Source organism: Schistocerca nitens, chromosome 2, assembly GCF_023898315.1.
Source record: "Schistocerca nitens isolate TAMUIC-IGC-003100 chromosome 2, iqSchNite1.1, whole genome shotgun sequence".
NCBI lineage: Eukaryota > Metazoa > Arthropoda > Insecta > Orthoptera > Acrididae > Schistocerca > Schistocerca nitens.
In genome coordinates, this window is record NC_064615.1 from 471,350,760 (window position 1) to 471,372,280 (window position 21,521).

The 21,521-nt window shown below is 38.3% G+C and overlaps 1 protein-coding gene across 1 annotated transcript in view; it reads right to left on the reverse strand.

Moving 5' to 3' along the window:
• The window catches only part of LOC126236389 (aconitate hydratase, mitochondrial-like), a 171,824-nt gene that overhangs the window by 123,016 nt on the left and 27,287 nt on the right, over nucleotides 1–21,521 (reverse strand). Inside the window, exons 2-3 of the mRNA XM_049945675.1 lie at nucleotides 1,879–2,039; nucleotides 1,149–1,374 (exon numbers count right to left, since the gene is read on the reverse strand). Of these exons, the coding sequence (XP_049801632.1) occupies nucleotides 1,149–1,374; nucleotides 1,879–2,039 (387 nt within the window). The remainder of the gene's footprint in view (nucleotides 1–1,148; nucleotides 1,375–1,878; nucleotides 2,040–21,521) is intronic.

Here is a 21,521-nt window from a genome sequence, read left to right on the forward strand (position 1 = left end):
TCTGTATGGTTGTTGTATATTTACCTCATCTTTGATATTTTCCTTAGATGAAATTTTATGACTATTGTTTACTGTGGTTTATCTTTGGATTTTTTCCTTCAGGTCTTCCAGTTAATGTGTTATGGAGACTGGATTGAGAACTTTTTGATAGGGAGGACACAGCATGTTATCTTGGATAGAGAGTCATCATCAGATATAGAAAGAACTGTGGATGTGCCCCAGTGTGTTGGGACCTTGCAGACAATATTAATAGCAACCTCAGACTTTTGCAGACAATTCTGTTATCTGTAATGAAGTACTGTCTAAAAGAAGTGGCTTAAATGTTGTCAGATCTTGATAAGATTTCAAAGTGGTGCAAAGACTGGCAACTTCTTTATGTTCAGGAACATAAAATTGTGCACTTCACAAAATGAAAAAACATATTATCCTATGACTATAGTATTAATCAGCCACAGTCAGAATTAGGCAACTTATACAAACACCCAGGTGTAATACTTTGTAGGGATACGAAGTGGAATGATCACATAGGCACAGTTGTGGGTAAAGCAGGTGGTAGACTTTGGTTTATTGGTGGAATACTGGGGAAGTGTAGTCAATCTACAAAGGAGATTGCTTACAAATTACTTGTGCAACCACTTCTAGAGTACTGTTCAAGTGTGTTGGACTCATACTAAATAGGACTAACAGGAGATATTGAGCATATACAAAGAAGGGCAGCATGAATGGTCACAGGTTTGTTTGACCCATGGGAGAGTGTTTCAGAGATGTTGAAGAAACTGAACTGGCAGACTCTTGAAGATAGATGTAAACTATCCTGAAAAAGTGTACTAACAAAATTTCAAGATATTGCTTTAGATGATGATTGTAGGAATACACTATAACCCCTTGCATATCAGTCACATAGGGATCATGAGGACAAAATTAGAATAATTACTGCACACACGGAGGCATTCAAACAATCATTCTCCCTGTTTTCCATATGTGAATGGAATGGGAGGAAACCCTAATAACTAGTACAATGGGATGTATCCTCTGCCATGCAATTCACAATGGTTTCCAGAGTATAAATGTAGCTTGACCTGTTACATGGTCACTCTATAAGCCTCTTGTCTTCTAACAGACAATCTTTTATCGTAAATGATACATACCTGTGCCTCAATAAGGTGATCACAATGTATTGTTGATGGGACAGCAACTTTTGGTACGCCTGATGAAATGAACTGTAGCATTGCCATTTGTGCAGTAGCATCATGCATTGCAACACGATCTGGCTTCAGCCGAAGATAGCTTGTGCCACGCTGAATATCCTGCTTGTCTGGCTCATCCAGGTGAGAATACAGAACTTTCTCTGACAGTGTCAAAGGTCGACCAAGCCTACATTGAATCCAGAGAAAATACATGCACTATTTCATACTTTTAATGTGTTAAGTTTCAGAATATGCTAATAATACTATGAACACTGACACTACTTTATTGTTTGGGCTTCAGCGAACAAATATGTTTGGTATATCACATTTAAGGATATTCATTAGCCGCGCAGAGTGGCGTGCAGTTTGAGGCGCGATGTCATGGTCTGTGCGGCCCCTCCCGCCGGCAGTTTGAGCCTCCCTCAGGCATGGGTGTGTGTGTTGTTCTTAGCATAAGTTGGTTTAAGTAGTGTGTAAGTCTAGGGACCGATGACCTCAGCAGTTTGGTCCCTTAGGAATTCACACACATTTGAACATTTGATATACAGTAAGTATATTAAATAAATGCTAAATAAGCCTAACATTTTGTATGACACTGACAAAATTTCAACAAAGATAAGATATGTTTTACAGGTTTTATACACATTAAAGAACAAATATTAAATAATATTAAAAATTCAGTGATACACACCTCCTTTTAACAATACCAATGTTCTCTTCAAGTTTCTGATAGGGTATGTAATTGTCTTTGTCAAATCTGCTCATAGCGATTTTGCGAGCTGCAGCAGCAAGGGGTGAAACATGGAAGCATCTTAGCTGAATATCCTTACAAGTGTCCAGCCACGGGATTCCCTGTTTGGAAAAATGTGGTAATCATGCGCATCACTTTTAACAATGCAGATAAATGCCTACTTCAAGCACTGCTCTATGTAGAAGGTTTTTACAGTATATTATGTACACAAAAGTAAGGAACTAAAAGACGAAAACCACTTTTTAACCAAATGAATATATTAATTATGAAAATTCATATAAATAATACTGTATTATATCTAAATGGAATATGGAAAATGTAGAAGTGTAAGCAGATCAAACTGGGATCATATGAAATGCTTTGTCATAGTGGGATCTCACAGTTCAAACAGAAGAGGTAACTAAAAAATAAAATCAGGTAACACTACTAGAGACAATCCATGTTGTGGATGATGTAAGGTTTTCATTATTACTTTCAGTGAAAATAGGGGAAATGTGAGGGGGAGACTGTAGGAGAGGGTATGATTTGCAGAGAATGAAGAATCACAGCAAATATTATTCAAGTATTTGGAAGTATCATACAAAGGGAGTCAAAATATTCAGCTGCTGAAGTTCCTGTTTGTGTGACTGCAGAAGAAAGAATAATAGATTGGTGCTGTAAGCAGTGAAGGAAATTTTTCATCACATAAACTCAGGCAGCCTAGACAGATTATATATTGCAAGTATCTAATGAATAATTGAACACAGACTATGAAATACAATATACAGGTAGCAGGTTGCATTGTGCTTTGTAATGTAATACTGGACAGAAATTGTTTCCCGAGAAAAGGGTGGTATTCAGAATGTGAATAGTAGAGATAAATGAAATAATTAAAAATCACACTGGCCAACCCCTCAATATCTGGACATGGTTCCACCTTATTTTTGCCACATGTTTAAGACAATCTGGACAGCACCCTCACTGATATTACATGCGCAATACATGTGTCTGACTAGCAGTGATTCCTCAGCAGGTGACACTGCTGTCACCTGGAAAGGTTTATATCAATAGTAGGTCAGTTGTCATAGTGGTCTGGCTGATCTGTGTATAATGAGTAACGTAATAAATGCTATAGGAAAATACACTGATCAGCCAGAGCAATGTGACCACAGACCTACTATTGATATAAACCCATCCAGGTGATAGGAGATTGTGATGGCCCAGAGTTTTGGCACAAGCATTTAGGAAACTGCACAACTTGTTGGGTGTTCAATGAGTGCTGTGGTGAGTGTCTTTAACATGTGGTGAAACCAGGGTGAAACGACACCCAGATGTCTTGGGGGTGGGGGCCATACCTCATTACAAATGTCGTCAGACATTGTAGGCTGGACGAACAGGTAAATGAGGACAGGCGAGGAACTGTGGTGGAACTAACATCAGACTTCAATGCTGCACAGAGCGCAAATGTGTCTGAATACCGTACACCAAACACTCCTACTGATGGGCCTCCGCAACTGACGACCCATGCATGTGCCAATGTTAACACTGCAACATCGGCAACTGTGACTGAAATGGACACGTGACCATCTGCACTAGGTGTTGGCACAGTGGCAAACCATTGTACGGTGTGATAAATTCTGATACCTTCTTCATCATGCCGATGGTAGGGCATGAATACATCTTCTAGGGTAACAGCTCATTGACACCTGTACTGTGGGATGGAGACAAGCTGGCAGCAGTTCCGTTACGCTCTGGGGAACATTCACGTGGGCATCTATGGGTCCAGTGGAGCTTGTGCAAGGCCCCGTGCACCCCTTCATGACGATCATGTTTCCTGATAGCAGTGACATTTTTCAACGTCAGAGGCCAGGAGTGAGATGGAATGGTTCAAGGAACACAGTGGCGAGTTTCAATTGATATGCTGGCCCTCCATCTTGCCAGATCTGAAACCAACTGAACACATCTGGGATATGATCAAACATGCCATCAGAGCTCATTCCCAGAATTTATGGGAATTAGGTGACTTGTGTGTGCAGATGTGGTGCCAATTCCCTCCAGCGACCAACCAAGGCCTCATTGCTACTATGCCATGATGCATCGCTGCTTTTATCCAAACCAAACGTAGACATACTGGCTGTTAGGTAGGTGGTCATAATGTTCTGGCTGATTAGTGTATACTTAAGTGTATTTCTTGCGTCTCTTTTTAAGAGCAGGGAATATGTCAATGACATGTGTAGCGAAGCCTATGATGTGGCATACTAAGTCCCTCTCAATAGAGAGCATTTCTAATACTGCTATCTGCTTTTGGCTCATAATGCTTTCCAGGAGAGGGAAAGCCCAGGTGTTGTCATTTGTACAGTAACAGTCGTTTTAAGAAGTTAAATTACATCTGTAACATGCTTTGGCGGATTAGGTTCTCACAGAAACTGCAGATATCGGACAGCCCCTCTGAGAGTTTCAAACTATTTATTTGTGGAAAGTATCTGAAGCTCTTTCTCAGCTTACTGCATTCAAGAGAGGCATATATTTCACATGACCTCAGCAGAAGCTGACTTGCATACAATACAAACTCTTCAAAATTAGATAAATTTGATGTAGCAAAATGTCCTGAGAAGTCAATCTCATCAATAATTGTGTCACATACTTCATTCACAGAAACGATTTAGGAGTACCACAGAAACAGATTTTGGAATATGATTTTCCAAAATTTTATCTTTGTAGGATGCAGAAGCATTCTACAATTATACATTGTGTCGAAGATGCTGTCTTGGATTTTCTGAATGGGACTTTCGAAATGTTCTACATCATATTGTGCTCTCAGTGGGTCCACCAATCATTTTTGTAATTGACTGTGTAGTAAATAACGTGGCATTAAGTGATAAAATACATGTAGCCAAAATTTAAATGCTGGGTGGGTACTGTAACTTCAGACAGAGAACTCTTGTTTCAGTAATTCTAGTAGTTTGTCAAAATTTGTGCTCAGTTCTCTCCAGGCATTCTACATGTGAATATTTTTATGACTTGCACTGTCCTTGATTTAAAATTTCATCTTGTGCTGGAAACAGTAACGAGTTTTCTAATCACCATGTCAATTAGCATTGCTGTTTGATAGGAAAAACTACAAAAAAATGTAGGAATCACATTGAGGTCAGAAGAAAAACATTATAATGCGATAGTCTGATTTTTATTTGTTCCAAAATCAGTGTAGTGAATAAAATAATTAAAAAAAATCACATTTGCCAACCACACAATGCCTGGACATGGTTTCACCTTGTTTTCGCCACCTGCTGAAGACATTCACCACAGCACTCCTCAAACACCCAACAACTCATACACTTTACAAAAGGCTCATGCCAAGCCTCTAGACCATTACAATCTGCCCTTGGTCAAACTCAGACAGATCATGCACATTCCCCATTGACCTTCCCACATTTCCCCAACTCCCACTAAAAGTAATAATGAAAACCTTACATCATCCACAACATGGATTGTCTCTGGTAGTGTTATCTGGTTTTATTTTTTTGTTGCCACTTCTGTTTGAACTGCAAGGTCCCACTATGACACAGCATTTCATATGATTCCAGTTTGATCTGCTTAGACTTCTAGGCTTTCCATGTTACATTTAGATATAATACAATATTATGATATGAATTTTTGTAATTAATATATTCAATTTTTTTAAACATTCATTATGTTAAATAAATGTTAAATAGGTCTAAACATTTTGTATCACACTGAGAAAATTTCATTTGTCTGTCAGAAGAGTCTGTACATCTGAATGGTGATCCTTTATAATTATAACTTTTTGAAATAACTTTATCTATTTATCCACAGTATCCAGGAAATGTTTCTTTAAATGATTCTGCTAACGTTTCTACACATTGCTTTTAATAACTAATCCCAAAACCATTCTACAGCTTTACTCTAAGATAAAATAATATTTGATAACCACAACAAACTAAGAGAGTGTTGAAATATCAGTTGTCTAACTAGTCATAACATATTACGTTGACAGCAATATTCGCTCAAGAGTGAGCAACATCCAACACACTGGAAAGTACATATTTGGAATATGCTTAGAGATGTAGCCTGGAAATAGTAAATGCTAAGTGCAGCATTGATTTCAGCAGTGAAATTTATAAGACCACAGAAAATTCTTGGATTTGGTTAGTCACATATTTCATTTATCTGCTTAGCATCCATGGCATCATACAAATGATACTGAATTTGTCATTCACAGAAATCAAAAACAGGGAATGCACAAAGTGAAACTGCCTGCAATACATAACAGTAAATTTACAATTTCTTTGCATATGAATAGCATATAGTAATTCGTTTCCCAGTAATAACTACATATAGAATAAATAGTAATATAGATAGTAAAGTAGTATAGTATAAACTGAAACATATGAAAATATAAACTTGTCACAGGATTTATCACACAATTGCATTACATATATTGGAGATTAGTTTATACAACCATTTCTTGATCTTCAACATATTCATTCACAGAAAAGCAACATTTATCAGTTAAAATTTTTTCAAGTTCTTACTTAAAATTTATATCATCCTTTAAGTTTTAATATACTGAATCAATGCACTATAGAGCTTAGTAACCATATAGCTTGCATGAGTCTGAGTTCGTGCTCTTTTTCTTTGTTATATCTGGAGATCGCTCCTGTTCCATGTGTTACACTAGTGACAGTTGGCATTTGTGTAGATATTACTTAGATTTGCTTTGGTTAAGAGTACATGTTTAAATATGCAGAATAAGTAGTCCTGATTTCTTGAAATGCAGTCTGCAGTCAGATTGTGTAGGACTGTGGGTAATTAGTAAAACAGTCCATTTTTCTAAGATATAAATTTCTTTTAAATCAAATTTTGAGCTTGGCCCAGAATACTATTCCATATGAGGCAACAGAATGAGAATATCTAAAGTATGCCATTCTGATGTCTTCTAAAGTGCAAAAATTTGCAGTAACTCTCAGTGCAAAGCAGGGTGAGTAAAGTTTGTATGTAAGGAATCTTATATGGTCAATTCATAACTTTACTATACACATTCCTAACAATTTTGCAAACTGTACTCTCTCTATTAGTCTGTCATCCACTTCTAGATTAATGTATTCATCCTGATTCATTTTACCAAACTGCATGTAATTTATTATCTTTGCCTCCACTGTTAGTTTATTTGCACTAAACCAAGTCCCAATACTTTCCAGGATTTTATAAGCAGTGTAATTTAATACTATTAGACATGTGTCATCTGCATATAACACAATTTAGGCTGTATCGTATTGTAACTGTAAGTCATTCACATGTATCAGGAAGAGTAGTGGCCCTAAGATGCTGCCCTGGGGTACTCCTAAAGGAATTTCTTATCATTTTGAAACCAATCTTATTTTTTTATTTGAATTAACAGTAATGAACTCTACAATCTGTGATCTGTTTTTGAGATGTACTGAAACCACATTGTAGCTCTTCCTGTAATACCTATTGCTTCCAGTTGATCAAGGAGGATTTCATGCAGAGGGTATTGAAGGCTTTAGATTCGTACTACACTTTTGTTTCTCTCCAAATTTTTATTATTTCTTGGTGCAATATCTGTGCTGTGTTTTGCACAAAAACCATGTTGATTACAATTCCAAAATTCATCATTGTCTAGGTAACTAGTGGCTCTGAATTTCATCAGTTTCTCTAACATTTTGAAGGCAGTAGAAAGAAGTGATATGGGACAGTAGTTTTCTGTTATGCCTATCTCCATTTTTAAATAGTAGTCTCACTGAAGAAACATATGTTCACTACAGGATAAATCTGCAATATGTGCTAAAGGTTTTGCAGTCTGCACTGCAGTCCTTATTATGGTTGAAACCGGTACTTTATCTACATCTGCTGTCAGTTTTGGTTTTAAGTTCATAGACACCCTAATTACTCCCTGTTCATTTGTTGAAGGAATGTTCATGCTACAAGCAACCCTTGAAGCGTGTATTATTTTTTGTATTGTGAATTTTAATTTTTGTGAATGGGCTACATTTAAAAAAAAATAGTTATTAAAGTAGTTTTCCATTTCCTTCTTGCCTATAATTTTCACTGTTTTTAAGTGTTATTTCTTCCTCTTCTCAAATGATACTAGTTTCACTTCTTACAATTTCCCATTTGTTATCCAAATTACTGATTTATTTGTCATTATGCAGCAGCTTGGTCTTTGCAATTGCCTTTTGGTATATTTTCGTGTATGTTTTTACATAGACCACAAACTGTGGATCTGTGGACAGTTTGATTTCTTGGTTCAGTCTTTTCATGGTTAAACTGGATATTCTAATACCTGTAATTATCTAAGATTTATGCATTTTTTGTTCTGAAGACTTAGACCTCAGTAACTTATTAGGGAAAAACATTTTAAACTGTGACATGAATATAGAAGAAAAGATTATATATGCATTATTCACACTTGGTTCTGATAGCACATCTGCCTATCAGAAAAAATTCTTTTATACGTGTTCTGTGAACTTGTTTTTATCAGTCACTGGGGAACTGTAAGCACAAGAGCTATGTGATCAGATAAACCAAGGTCAGTGTTAATTAAGTCCACTTCATTGGAATCTAAGTTAGAGAATATATTATCTATAAGAGTCTGTGATGTATGTGTTATTCGAATATGACCTGTAATATGGGGGTAACATGTTAAAACTCTGTAAAATATTCAGAAAATGACCTTTAACTTATTATTGCACAGAAGATTTATGTTAAAATTCCCACAAAGAGGGACAGTAGCTTTTTCATTACACTCAAATGTTTAGCATTATTTCTAGTTTTGAAATAAATTTCTCTACACCTCCATACGGTGACCTGTACACAGTCATTAATTTGTTCTCCTTTGCTTGCCATAGCAGCTGTTTAAAAATGCTTTTCTACACTTAACTTCTCAATATCACATTACCTTTTGAATTTTGCCTCTGTTTTTGTATAAATACAAACATCACCATACTGGGATTTTCCCTACAGTAAAAGCTAGTGTATAAAGATGTTGTTTCACTCATATTCCCTACACCAATGCATTCATCATGTCCATAAAGTTAAGGCTCAAAATCAACATGTGTATGCAGTTCCAGTTTTAGAAAGAACATAACAATTTTTGTGAATATGATCATTGTGTCTTTCAATCAGCTATCTGTAAGTGCTATCAAGTTGTTCTTGAACATCACATTTCCTTAAAACATTGTACTCTGGCAATGCAGTCATGTGAGGTTTGGACTGCTCATGTTTGTGAATCTTTTATTTTAAGACCAATGTCATTTTGCGTCCAGCATTTGTAAAAAAATTTTTTTTTAAGTTCAAACTCAGAAATACAGTTCTCTCATACAAAACGCAGTAAGAACTAGTTGCAGTTTTGAACACAACTGCAACAAAGAATAAACAGATCTTTCCATTATTTTAGTTTTAAAAGTACAACTGCTTACAAGGATCGTCAATATTAGAGATACTGGTATTCTGAGTTGTGCAATAGCATACATAAGAATTCATTTAGAAATCTGCTATTTAAGTCACGTTGGTGGAGTGACTTGGAAAGAAAATAAACATTGTTCTGGTGCAGCCTGGCACCTAAAGGAGAAGCTGGAATGCAGGTTTTAGGTTATATAACTGGATTTTTCACAGACATTGAACCAAACAGGCAAGAACTGCGCACTGGCTTCTAAGATAGTGGCGCACTTTGGCAGGATGGTTCAAATACATTACTAAACATTTATGTCACAGTGTAGTGAATATTTAAGTGTGAATTCAGTATTCAGTTGCAGGTCAAACTGACTCTGCTTCTTGCCATAAAGTGATGATGTATGCATGGTATAAGCCTCACGGAGCACTTCAATATACCAATCTGTACTGTGTCATTTACATTTGGAGATACAGTGCACTCTGCTGAAGTGAAAAAAGAAAACGGCTTTGGTTTTAAGTCCATTACACACGTAGGTGTGTGCAGTGATTTCCAGTAGTCAAAACAAGAGTGAGAAACAGGGTTCAAACTTTTTTTAAGAAAACTACACAAGTCATGAGTGTGTTGCAACATGTTTTGGGGCAGTTTGTGGATGGAGTCACTTTCATGTGTATGACAGATTGTTTACCACTTGGAATAAAAGTCCTTAACATCACATTAGAAGGGAATTTAGACAGCTCTCTCACACACCACTGTGAGAGGTTCACTGTGTAGGCTCAGCAGTGGAGTACAGAAACTGGGACTGAGATGTTAAAGTAAGTGTTTGATACCACATCCTGTAAACATACTTATTTACTGGTTGTCCAAAATTTCAATTGACTGTCAATTACTGATATATCCAGTTGCATTGAGACCATGAGTACAAAGGCCTTCTGATTGGTTGACAGAACTTTTCAGTTTGTGCTTATTGGGTGACAATTACATAAGCAGTTGTGAGGACTTAATGCTGAATGACGGGACAATGCACATATTCAGCTTCATCTCAAGAACCCAAAGCTAGATCTTGTAGTCTGGTTGCCTACAGATGTAATTTGCAGTCACATGAGATACACACTTATGGATCTCTCAGCATCCAAAAATGTACAGATTTATATAAGTGATAACATTCTTTCAACAACTTTTTTCAGTCTAGCACATTTTAATTTTCTTTTCAGAAGGACAAGGAAAAGTATAGTCTTTCGATGCATCTTTCCTTTTTGGCACAATTTCTTGTCCAGAACCACAAAAGTACATAGAAAAATGGCTGAATACTGTCCTTCCAGAAGAGTGACTGCACGATAATGTAACATATTTCAATGTCTTCTCCACAATTTATAGGAATCACTAGCACCCTACTGCCACCAGATCAGTAGGACACTACTACTGATACTGTCTATATTGTTTAGACAATATGTTAAACAATTAGAACCATACCATTCTGGTTTTTCGGGGCTGAAGGATGTGCTCCTATATCAGAAATACCATTAAATTATATTACTATGTACAATCACAACATATAAGGACACATATAAGGACACATACAATTACCACTCGAGTAGCGTATGGTACCTACTGTACTGTTCTCCAGTGGATATTGTCGTGCACAAAACATGTCTTTGTTGTCAACCGCAAATTAGTGGCGTGCTGCAATCTCATTAGCTAATGCAACAAACATTAAAGAAAAGTGCAGTCAGGAGAAAACATAGTAACAAATAATATCTTTCTTTGGAATAGGGCCCATATTTTTGTATGGATCCCCAGTAATTGTGGCACATGGATCTAGCCTCAACCACACACAGTGTTATCCCTTTAAGTAAGAATGACATACATATAGCACTTGATTTTTCTGGTACTGTGACATTCCAGGTGTGTTTTTAATTTAGACATCTTAAATCCTTATTCTAACACTTTTTCGTCAGAGGTAATGGTATGACATAGCAACACATACCATTACAAATCAAGCACTTCATGTGTATATTGTATAACTTTTTCACATGATTCATTTGTATGAATATTTACTGCCCCATACCTCATTGTAGACATAGAAATGCATAATAAATTGAACAGATTTATTCACTGCTATTCAAAAAGGGTAAGTACTGACATGTATTTCATTGTTATTCTGGAAAACACCTATTGACCAAAGGGTTAACGGTAAACTGAGCGATGCCAGGTGGGCGGGAGGGAGAGCGGGGAAGCAAGTCCAACTTCAAAGAGTGCTATGGGATCAGGAGCCGTGCAGGTGAAACCAGCCCCTCCTGCCTCCCACAGTGTAAGCAGCTTAACCTGCACTTCATGCTTCTGTGAAATCAAAAGTCGCTCATGGAGGTAAAGATAATTTAAATGTTGTTCATAATCAAAACTGAATCATCTTATGTACTACATGTTCAATGAGGATCCGACAAAATAGAGTGAAGTACATGATACAGTTTACATAGTAGTCAACAATGAGTACCTCACACAGTACTGTTAGCTAGCTAAGGTTGGATGCAGCCAAAAACAAATGACCACTGGGCAAAGCTTTCCAATGTCTGCTGAATTTTACCGACTCAGGAATAGGGAGTTGACTGCTTAGCCTGTAGTTTGAGCGGTCGAATTTAGGCTTGTTCTGCACATCTACATCACACATTCACAGACAGCCAAACAGTGTTCAGAAATGTTCTCAGTGCTCTGCTGTGAATGTCATAGCCAATGTGAGCATTAAACATGACTGTAGCGAGTTATTTAGTGAATTTCTATTCCACCTGTTGTGAGTTGCCACAACTGATGGTGGTTGTAAATGACAAATTCTGCACAAGCAAGCAAGAGACATAAATTGTAGTATACACACTGTCTTCAAGCACAGAGAATGTGTATGCACTTACTGCAACTGGCAATAATGAAATCCCTGTGTGTCTGGAGCTGCACAAACTGCCATTGTTCGTGGATCATACTATAACTATAAAGTAGAAATGACTCTACCGAATGGTTTATGTGGTAACAGTGTGCTTGGTTCAGATAGCTGCCGCATACACAGCTCACTGGTGTTCAACGGTGCAAATTTCTGCTGGCGCTTCACTACAGTATTGCTAGGTCAGCAAGCAGGTGCTGAACCAAATATGTCAAATGACAAAGGCTTCCAATTTCTGCTGATTCCTGCTAGCTGAGGACTGAAGTCATACGTGATGGTGGAGGAAGAAAGCAAGAAAGGTGGAGGCATATGTAATTTACTTGCAGTTAAACAGCTGTACAGTATCAGAATTCGAAATAGTCTTGAACATGTTGAGCGCCACAGTTGACACTAATGTTAACGACTAACGAAAACCAACTCAACTTATTATCATACAGCTGAACTGGTGTTTATTAATTATCAACAATCAGAACTTCTAAGCTACAGCTCGGGATCTACAAATGATTGTAGTGAGAGGTGATTTCAGTAAAACTAATAATACGAAAAATATAGGTGCTAAAAATGAATGAACTCTGACTAGAGTACTGAATAAGAACATCGAAGCATAAACAACTGAGATGGTCATTGTAACTAGAGAAATGCACAGTTCAGAAGAGGACAGCCAACAGAGGGAGACATCTCACGGGAACAACAAGAAACTGTTTCTCTTCATGGGTCCCATTATTTTGCACAAGCTATAGCTATAAAATACACACGAGATGAGTACAAAGAGCTCAAGGAAGGATTATGGATCACTGGCAGTAGCCCCTACCAAATCAACTTGCTAATGCCAATCACAAAGCTTTTTCAGTCTAAGCATAGTGGTTGGTATCCTGCAGATGATTTCTCACTAGTTTCCTTAAAAAAGCACGATCCTTTCAGCTTTGTACATCAAAGGATACAAAACTTTAATATATTCAAACCATGTATAAGAGTAAATAAGTAAGGCATAACCACCAAACCGAAAGTGAGTGAGCAAATTTAAAGACTTCAAAATGAAGAAAAAAGACGTGTTTTATATAAAATTAAGTAGCTTCATTAAGACACATTGACACTTCATCTCAACAGAAGTGTTGGAGACAATATTTCTGTCACGGGGCTAAATATATATTTTTTATGTTAATGCATCTACAAATAGCCAGAATGCAGGCATATTTGAATATAAATTAATTTAATAAAATGTAAGTTGACACATATAATGATACATATACAATACTGTGTGTTTGGGGGGGGGGGGGGGGCTGGTGTTACAGGTAGCCATACTGTATGTGCAACCAAAACAGAGGGGTATCTGTTGTGAGGCCAGACAAACATGTGGTTCCTGAAGAGACCCAGCAGCTTTTTCAGTAGTTGCTGTGGCAATAGTCTCAATGACTGAACTGGCCTTGCAACATCAACAAAAACAGCGTTGCTGTGATGGTATTGCAAATGGCTGAAACCAAGGGGAAGCTACAGCTGTATTTTTCCCAAGGGCATGCAACTTTACTGTATGATTAAATAATGATGGCGTCCTCTTGGGTAAAATATTCCGGAGTAAAATAGTCCTCCATTCAGATCTCCTGGCAGGGACTACTCAGGAGGACAGCATTATCAGGAGAAACAAAACTGGCGTTCTACAGATCAGAGCATAGAATGTCAGATCCCTTAATCTGGCAGGTAGGTTAGAGAATTTAAAAAGGGAAAAGGATAGGTTAAAGTCTGATATTGTGGGAATTAGTGAACTTAGGTTGCAGGAGGAACAAGACTTCTGGTCAGAAGAATACAGGTTTATAAATACAGAATCAAATAAGGGTAACATAGAAGTAGGTTTAATAATGAATAAAAAAATAGAAACATATATAAGTTATTACAAACAGCATAGCTAATGCATTATTGTATCCAAGATAGGCAGGAAGCCCACACCTACCACAGTAGTACAAGTTTAATGTCAGCTAGCTCTGTAGATGATGAAAAGATTGAAGAAATGTATGATGCTATAAGAGAAATTATTCAGATAGTTGAGGGGGATGAAAATTTAATAGTCATGCAGGACTGGAATTTGATAGTAGGAAATGGAAGAGAAGGATAAGTAGTAGGTTAATATGGACTGCGGGGTACGGAATGAAAGAGGAAACCACTTGGTAGAATTTTGCACACAGCATAACTTAATCATAGCTAACACTTGGTTTAAGAGTTCATGAAAGAAAGTTGCATATGTGGAAGAGGCCTGGAGACATTGGAAGCTTTCAGATAGATTATATAACGGTGAGACAGAGATTTAGGAACCAGATTTTAAACTGTAAGACATTTCCAGGGGCAGATGTGAACTCTGACGACAATTTATTGGTTATGAGCTGTAGATTGAAACTGAGGAAACTGCAAAATGGGATTTAAGGAAATGGGAACTGGATAAACTGAAAGAAGCAGAGGTTGTAGCGTTTCAGAGGGAGCATTATGGAACAATTAACATAAACAGGGGAAACAAATACAGTAGAAGAAGAATGGGTAGCTTTGAGAGATGAAATAGTGAAGGCAGCATAGGATCAAGTAAGTAAAAAGACGAGGGTTAGTAGAAATCATTGGGTAACACAGGAGATATTGATGAAAGGAGAAAATGCAGTAAATGAAGCAGATGAAGAGGAATACAAACGTCTTAAAAATGAGATCGACAGGAATTGCAAAATAGGACTGGCTAGAGGACAAATGTATGGATGTAGAAGCATATATCACTAGGCGTAAGACTGATGCTGCCTACAGGAAAATTAAACAGACTTTTGGAGAAAAGAGAACCACATGTATGAATACCAAGAGCTCAGATGGAAAACCAGTCTTAAGCAATAAAAGAAAAACAGGAAGACGGAAGTAGAGTATAGAGTTGTATACAAGGGTGATGTAGTTGAGGGCAATATTATGGAAATGGAAAAAGTCGTGGATAAAGATGAGATCAGAGATACGAAACTGCGTGTACAATTTGACAGAGCATTGAAAGATCTAAGCCGCAACAAGGCCCTGGGAGTGGACAACATTCTGTTAGAACTACTGATAGCCTTGGGAGAGCCAGCCATGACAAAACTCTTCCATCTGGTGAACAAGATGTATGATTTGTAAATAATAGATTTCAGCTATCAGTCGTCGTTTGGGAAAGGACTGACAGCTGAAATCTGTTATTTGCAAATCAAAATAATGGTCACTGTGTGCAACAGCCTCTGAATGGAGGGTAACCTGATCAAGATGTATGAGACAGGCGGAATACCCTCAGACTTCAGGTAGAATATAATAACTCTACTTTCAAAGAAAGAAGATGCTGACAGGTGTGAAAATTACCAAGCTATCGGTTAAATAAGTTACAGTTGCAAAATACTAACAAAGTTAAAATTACCAAACTATCGATTTAATAAGTCGTGGTTGCAAAATAATAACACAAATTCTTTACAGACAAATGGGAAAACTGGTAGAAGCCAACCTCAGGGAAGGTCAGTTTGGCTTCTGTAAAAAAGTAGGAACACACAAGGCAATACTGAGTCTGTGACTTAACTTAGAAGGTAGGTTAAGAAAAGGCAAACGTACGTTTATAGCATTTGTAGACATACAGACAGCTTTTGACAGTGTTGACTGGAATACTCTCAAATTTTGAAGGTGACAACAATAAAATACAGGGTTCAAAAGGCTATGTACAATTTGTACAGAGACCAGATTGCAGCTATAAGGGTCCAGAACCATGAAAGGGAAGCAGTGGTTGAGAAGGGAATGAGACAGGGTTGTAGCGTCCCCAATGTTACTCAATCTGTATATTGAGCAAGCAATAAAGGAAATACAAGAAAAATTTGGAGGAAGAATTAAAATCCAGGGAGAAGAAATAAAAAGCTTGATGTCTGTCAATGACATAGTAATTCTGTCAGAGAGAGCAAAGGAGTTGGAAGGGCAGTTGAACGGAATGGACAGTGTCTTGAAACGAGGATATAAGATGAACATCAACAAAAGCAAAATGAGGATAATGGAATGTAGTCATGTGACCAAGGGCGTACCCAGGATCTGAACTAAGGGGGGGGGGGGGGGGGGGGCAGGTCATACTAGTCTCAGGAAACAAGGACTTGAGACAACATACAGCACTTCTTATTAAATAAAACAGTAAACCAGTGAAAAACTGCTTTTAATAAACATTTTAAATACAAGAATGCACTTGTACAATCCGGGAAAACATGCAGCATTTCTTATTAAATAAAACAGTACACTAGTGAAAAACTGCGAATGTCTTCTGGGGGGGGGGGGGGGGTGCCGCCTGCCCCTCGCTGGGTACGCCCATGCATGTGACACTGAGGGAATTAGATTAGGAAATGAGACACTTAAAGTAGTAGATGAGTTTTGCTATTTGGGCAGTAAAATAACTGATGATGGTGGAAGTGGAGAGGATATAAAACACAGACTGACAATAACAAGGAAAAGGTTTTCAAAGAAGAGAAATTTGTTAACAATGAGTACGGATTTAAGCATTAGGATGTCTTTTCTGAAAGTACTTGTATGGAGTGTAACCTTGTATGGAAGTGAAACATGGACAATATACAGTTTAGACAAGAAGAAAATGGAAGCTTTTGGAATGTGGCGCTACAGAAAAATGCTGAAGATTAGATGGGTAGATCACATAATTAATGAGGAGGCACTGAGTAGAACTGGGGAGAAGAGGAATTTGTGGAGAAACTTGACTAGAAGAAGGGATCTGTTGGCAGGACAAGTTTTGAGGCATGAAGGTATCACCAGTTTAGTATTGGAGGGAAGTGTGGAGGGTAAAAATTACAGAGGGAGACTAATAGATGAGTACACTAAGCAGTAGTATTGAAGGGAAGTGTGGAGGGTAAAAATCGTAGAGGGAGACCAAGAGATGAGTACACTAAGGAGATTCAAAAGGATGTAGATTGCAGTAGTTACTCAGAGATGAAGAGGCTCGCACAGGATAGAGTAGCATGGATAGCTGCATCAGTCTTTGAACTGAAGACCACAACAATAACAACATACAAAACTGACATTGATAGTTAGAACCCCACTCATGGTGGAAATATGCTGGATCTAATGGCAACAAATAGACCTGACCTCTTTGAGGCTGTCCACATTGAAACTGGTATCAGTGACTGTGACGACAATGATTACCAAAGTACAAAAGACAACTAAGCAGAAAGATACATATGTTCAGCAAACTACATAAAAAATCAGTAGTGTCATACCTCAACGAGAAACTTGAAACTTTCAACATAGGGCAGCGGCATGCGGAGGAACTATGGCTTAAGTTTAAAAGAATAGTTGACCATGCCCTGGGTACACAAGTACCTAGTAGAACTGTTGATAATGGAAGGGACCCTCCATGGTACAAAGTCACTGCAAAGACACCTCTAATGAAAACGAGAGTACTGTATCATAGGTGTAAAACAAAGCACAGGCCTATAGATAGAGAGATGCTGAATTAAACATATTTGGCTGTCAAGAGGGCAATGCGTGAAGCCTTCAGTGACCACCACAGCAGAATATTGTAAAATGATCTTTCACAAACCCAAAGAACTGGTTTTATGTGAAAGCTGTTAGTGGCACCAAAGTTAGGTCCATTCCCTAGCTAATGAGACTGGAAGTGAAATTGAGGGAAGAAAGCAAAAGCTGAAATGCTTAATTCCATTTTCAAATGTTCCTGTACAAAGGAAAACCCAGGAGAATTGCCCCAATTTAATCCTCTTACCTCTGCACGGATGAAGGAAACAAGTATTAGCATCAGTGGTGTTGAGGAAATCGTTAAAATTGAACAAAGCTCCAGGTGCCGGTGGAATCCTTGTCAGATTCTCAATTGAATTTGTGGCTGAGTTAGCTCCTCTCCTAACTATAATCTATCATCGATCTCTCAAACAAAAAACTGTGCCCAGTGCTTGGACAAAGGTATACGGCACACCCATCTACAAAAAGGGCCGTAGAAGTGAGCCACAAAACTACCGTGCAGTATCCTTGAATCGATTTGCTGTGGAATCTTAGAACATATTCTGAGCTCAAACATAATGAGGTATCTCGTCCAGAATGACCTCTTCAATCCCAACCAGCATGGATTTCAAAAACATTGATCACGTGAAAACCAACATGCACTTTTCTCACATGACACTGAAAGCTTCGGATCAACACAACCAGATGGATGCAGTGTTTTTTTTTTATTTTTGAAAAGCATGTGACTCAGTACCACTCCTATGCTTAATGTCCAAAGTACAATCATACGGCGTATCAAATGAAATTTGTGACTGGATTGAGGACTTTTTGGTAGGGAGGATGCAGCAAGTTGTCTTGGATGGAGGATCATCCTCAGATCTAGAACTAACTTCAGGTATGCCTCAGGGAAGTGTTTTGGGATCTTTGCTGTTTATGTTGTGTATTAAGGACAATATTAATAGTAACCTCAGACTTTTTGCTGATGGTACAGTTATATGTGATGAAGTACTGTCTGAAAGAAGCTCCATAAGTATTCAGTCAGATCTTGATAAGATTTCAAAGTGGTGCAAAGATCGACAACTTGCTGTAAATATTCAGAAATGTAAAATTGTGCACTTCAAAAAGAGAAAAGACGTTTTATCCTATGACTATAATATCAATGAGTCCCTGTTTGATTCGGCCAACTCATACAAATACTTGAGTCTAACATTTTGTAGGGATATGAAATGGAATTGTCACATAGGCTCAGCAGTGGTAAACCAGGTGGTAGACTTGGTAGAATACTGGAGAAATGTAGTCAGTCTACAAAGGAGATTGCTTAAAAATCACTTGTACAGCCGGTTCTCGAATACTGCTATATTGAACGGATGCAGAGAAGGGCAGCACGAATTGTTACAGGTTTGTTTGATCCATGGGAGAGCATCACATAGATAGTGAATGAACAGAACTGGAAGACTCGTGAAGACAGACCTGAACATTCCCGAGGAAGTCTATTAACAGTTTCAAGAACCGGCGTCAAGTGATTACTCTAGGAATGTACCGTCACCCCCTACGGATTGCTCATATAGAACCATGAGGATAATGCCCATACAGAACCGTGAGGATAAGATTAGAATAATTACTGCACATGCAGAGGCAGTAAAACAATCACTCTTCCTGCACTCCATCGTGAATGGAACAGGAAGCAGCCATAATAACTACCTAGTATGATGGGACATACCCTCTGCCATGCACCTCACGGTGGCTTCGAGAGCACAGATGTAGCTGCAGATATAACTTTGGTAGAATGTATCACGGAAGTGACCCTTAGAACATGAAACTAATCAGCAATCATTTCCTTTGAGGTACCATTGTTAGCTGCTCCAAGCAGAAGGCATGCTTTGTTGGTGCTGCACAGTTTTCGCAGTTTTGACTGACGTAAATTAACGCTGCAGTGTTCATCTTCTGTATGCCAGTCTAGAAGTTGTAACAGAATCAGCTAAGTAAAAAATCCATGCAGTTTGCACATTTATTTACATATAAAGCCGACTTCTGAATTATTCCTGTTGTGTGACTATATGTGCCAGTTCATGTAACGATTCGAAATTCTACTTTCTAAAATTTTACTGGTCATGGGTTTCTGCATAATCTTTCGTTTATTGTGTCAATAATCATTTGTATTGTGATATACTGTGAAATTTCGAGCATTTATGAGTGGTGAGATAAACTCTTACTGTTATCATCAGTTATAATCTTAAACTTAAATTGTGGCATAATAATTGGTATGTTGTGTTCGATTCACTTCTCTTGCTGACTCACCTTGTAGTGGGTATAATAAAGATTTTACACAATGGTTCCCTATTCGAATTTACCTTACGGAAAGGCAAATAGCAATGGGCGGCGGGCAGCCAGTTTGTATTAGGAGACCTGTTCCCGCCAACAACAACCACAGCATTCAATGTTTGCAGCTGTGTTTTTCGCCATTTATCTGAGACGGGTCGTTTCAGGAAGCAGGAAATCATGAAGGACGTATCAGAAATATTCGGACACCAGACTTGAAGGAAAATGCGATTAATACTGTGAAAGCCAATCGCCGTGTCAGTACCAGGCACTTGGGCCGCCAGTACAGGGTAAGCCAGACGACAGCACGGAACATTCTCCATAACCACTGTTACTATCCGTATCATTTACAGCGAATGCAGGGCTTACTAGCGACAGACGTTCCACATCAGGAGCAGTTTTGTCACTGGTTTCTTCACAAGGCAACCACAATTACGGGATTTGTTTCATCCATCCCATTCACAGATGAGGCCTCCTTTATATGGAGTGGTATCTTCGACTTTCATAACAGTCACCTGCGGGATCTTATGCAGAATCCTCCACGCTATGGTGATAGTGAATCTTCAGCACTGGTGCAGCCAGAATGTGTGGTCTGAGATAATTGGCGACCTATTTTGGGACCAGTCTTCCTTCCACATTGCCTGCCAGGGCGGGACTATCGGCTTTTCTTGTGGGTGACTTTGTCTCCCCTACTGTAAGAAGTGCCATTGATTATACGAAAGGCTATGTGGCTGCTACCTGATGGTGCTCCAGCCCACTCCGCCATTAACGTCCAGGCGAATCTCAATCGTGTCTTCCCTGGTCGATGGATCAGACGAGGGGGTCCAGTTGCATGGCCTGCTCATTCATTGGATCTCAATCTATGTGATTTCTGCTTATGGGGCCATTTCAGAAGTATCATGTATGTGGGGACACTGGAGTAGTAAATTCACGCTGGCTTTGACACTTTGGATGCAACTTCGCTGATATGAACTCGAGAGACAGAACATGCTACGATACATACACATATGCATTGAGGCAGATGGAAACCATTTTCAGCACATATGTTCTGTATCCTCTCATCGATCAATCCTAAGAGTTTGTAAACAGAGGAAAAAATCACCCTACGTGTCTGTGTGTGTGTGTGTGTGTGTGTGTGTGTGTGTGTGTTCAGTAAACTAAATAAAAATCACTTATGTCACATCACAATGAGTAACTTGAAACGCTTAGCACAGCAGAGGAGCATGTAGAGGGTCTATGGCTCAAGTTTAAAAGAATAGTTTTTCCATGCACTAGAAACAAATGTAACCTGTAGAACAATTATCCATGGGAGGGACGCTCCATGTTATACATTCACTGTAAAGAAACAGAGACTACTCCATAATAGATGATAGATGTAAAACAAAGCAGAGGTCTATAGATTGAGATATGCTGAATGAAACATGTTTGCCTGTCGAGAGAGCAATGTGTGAAGCGTTC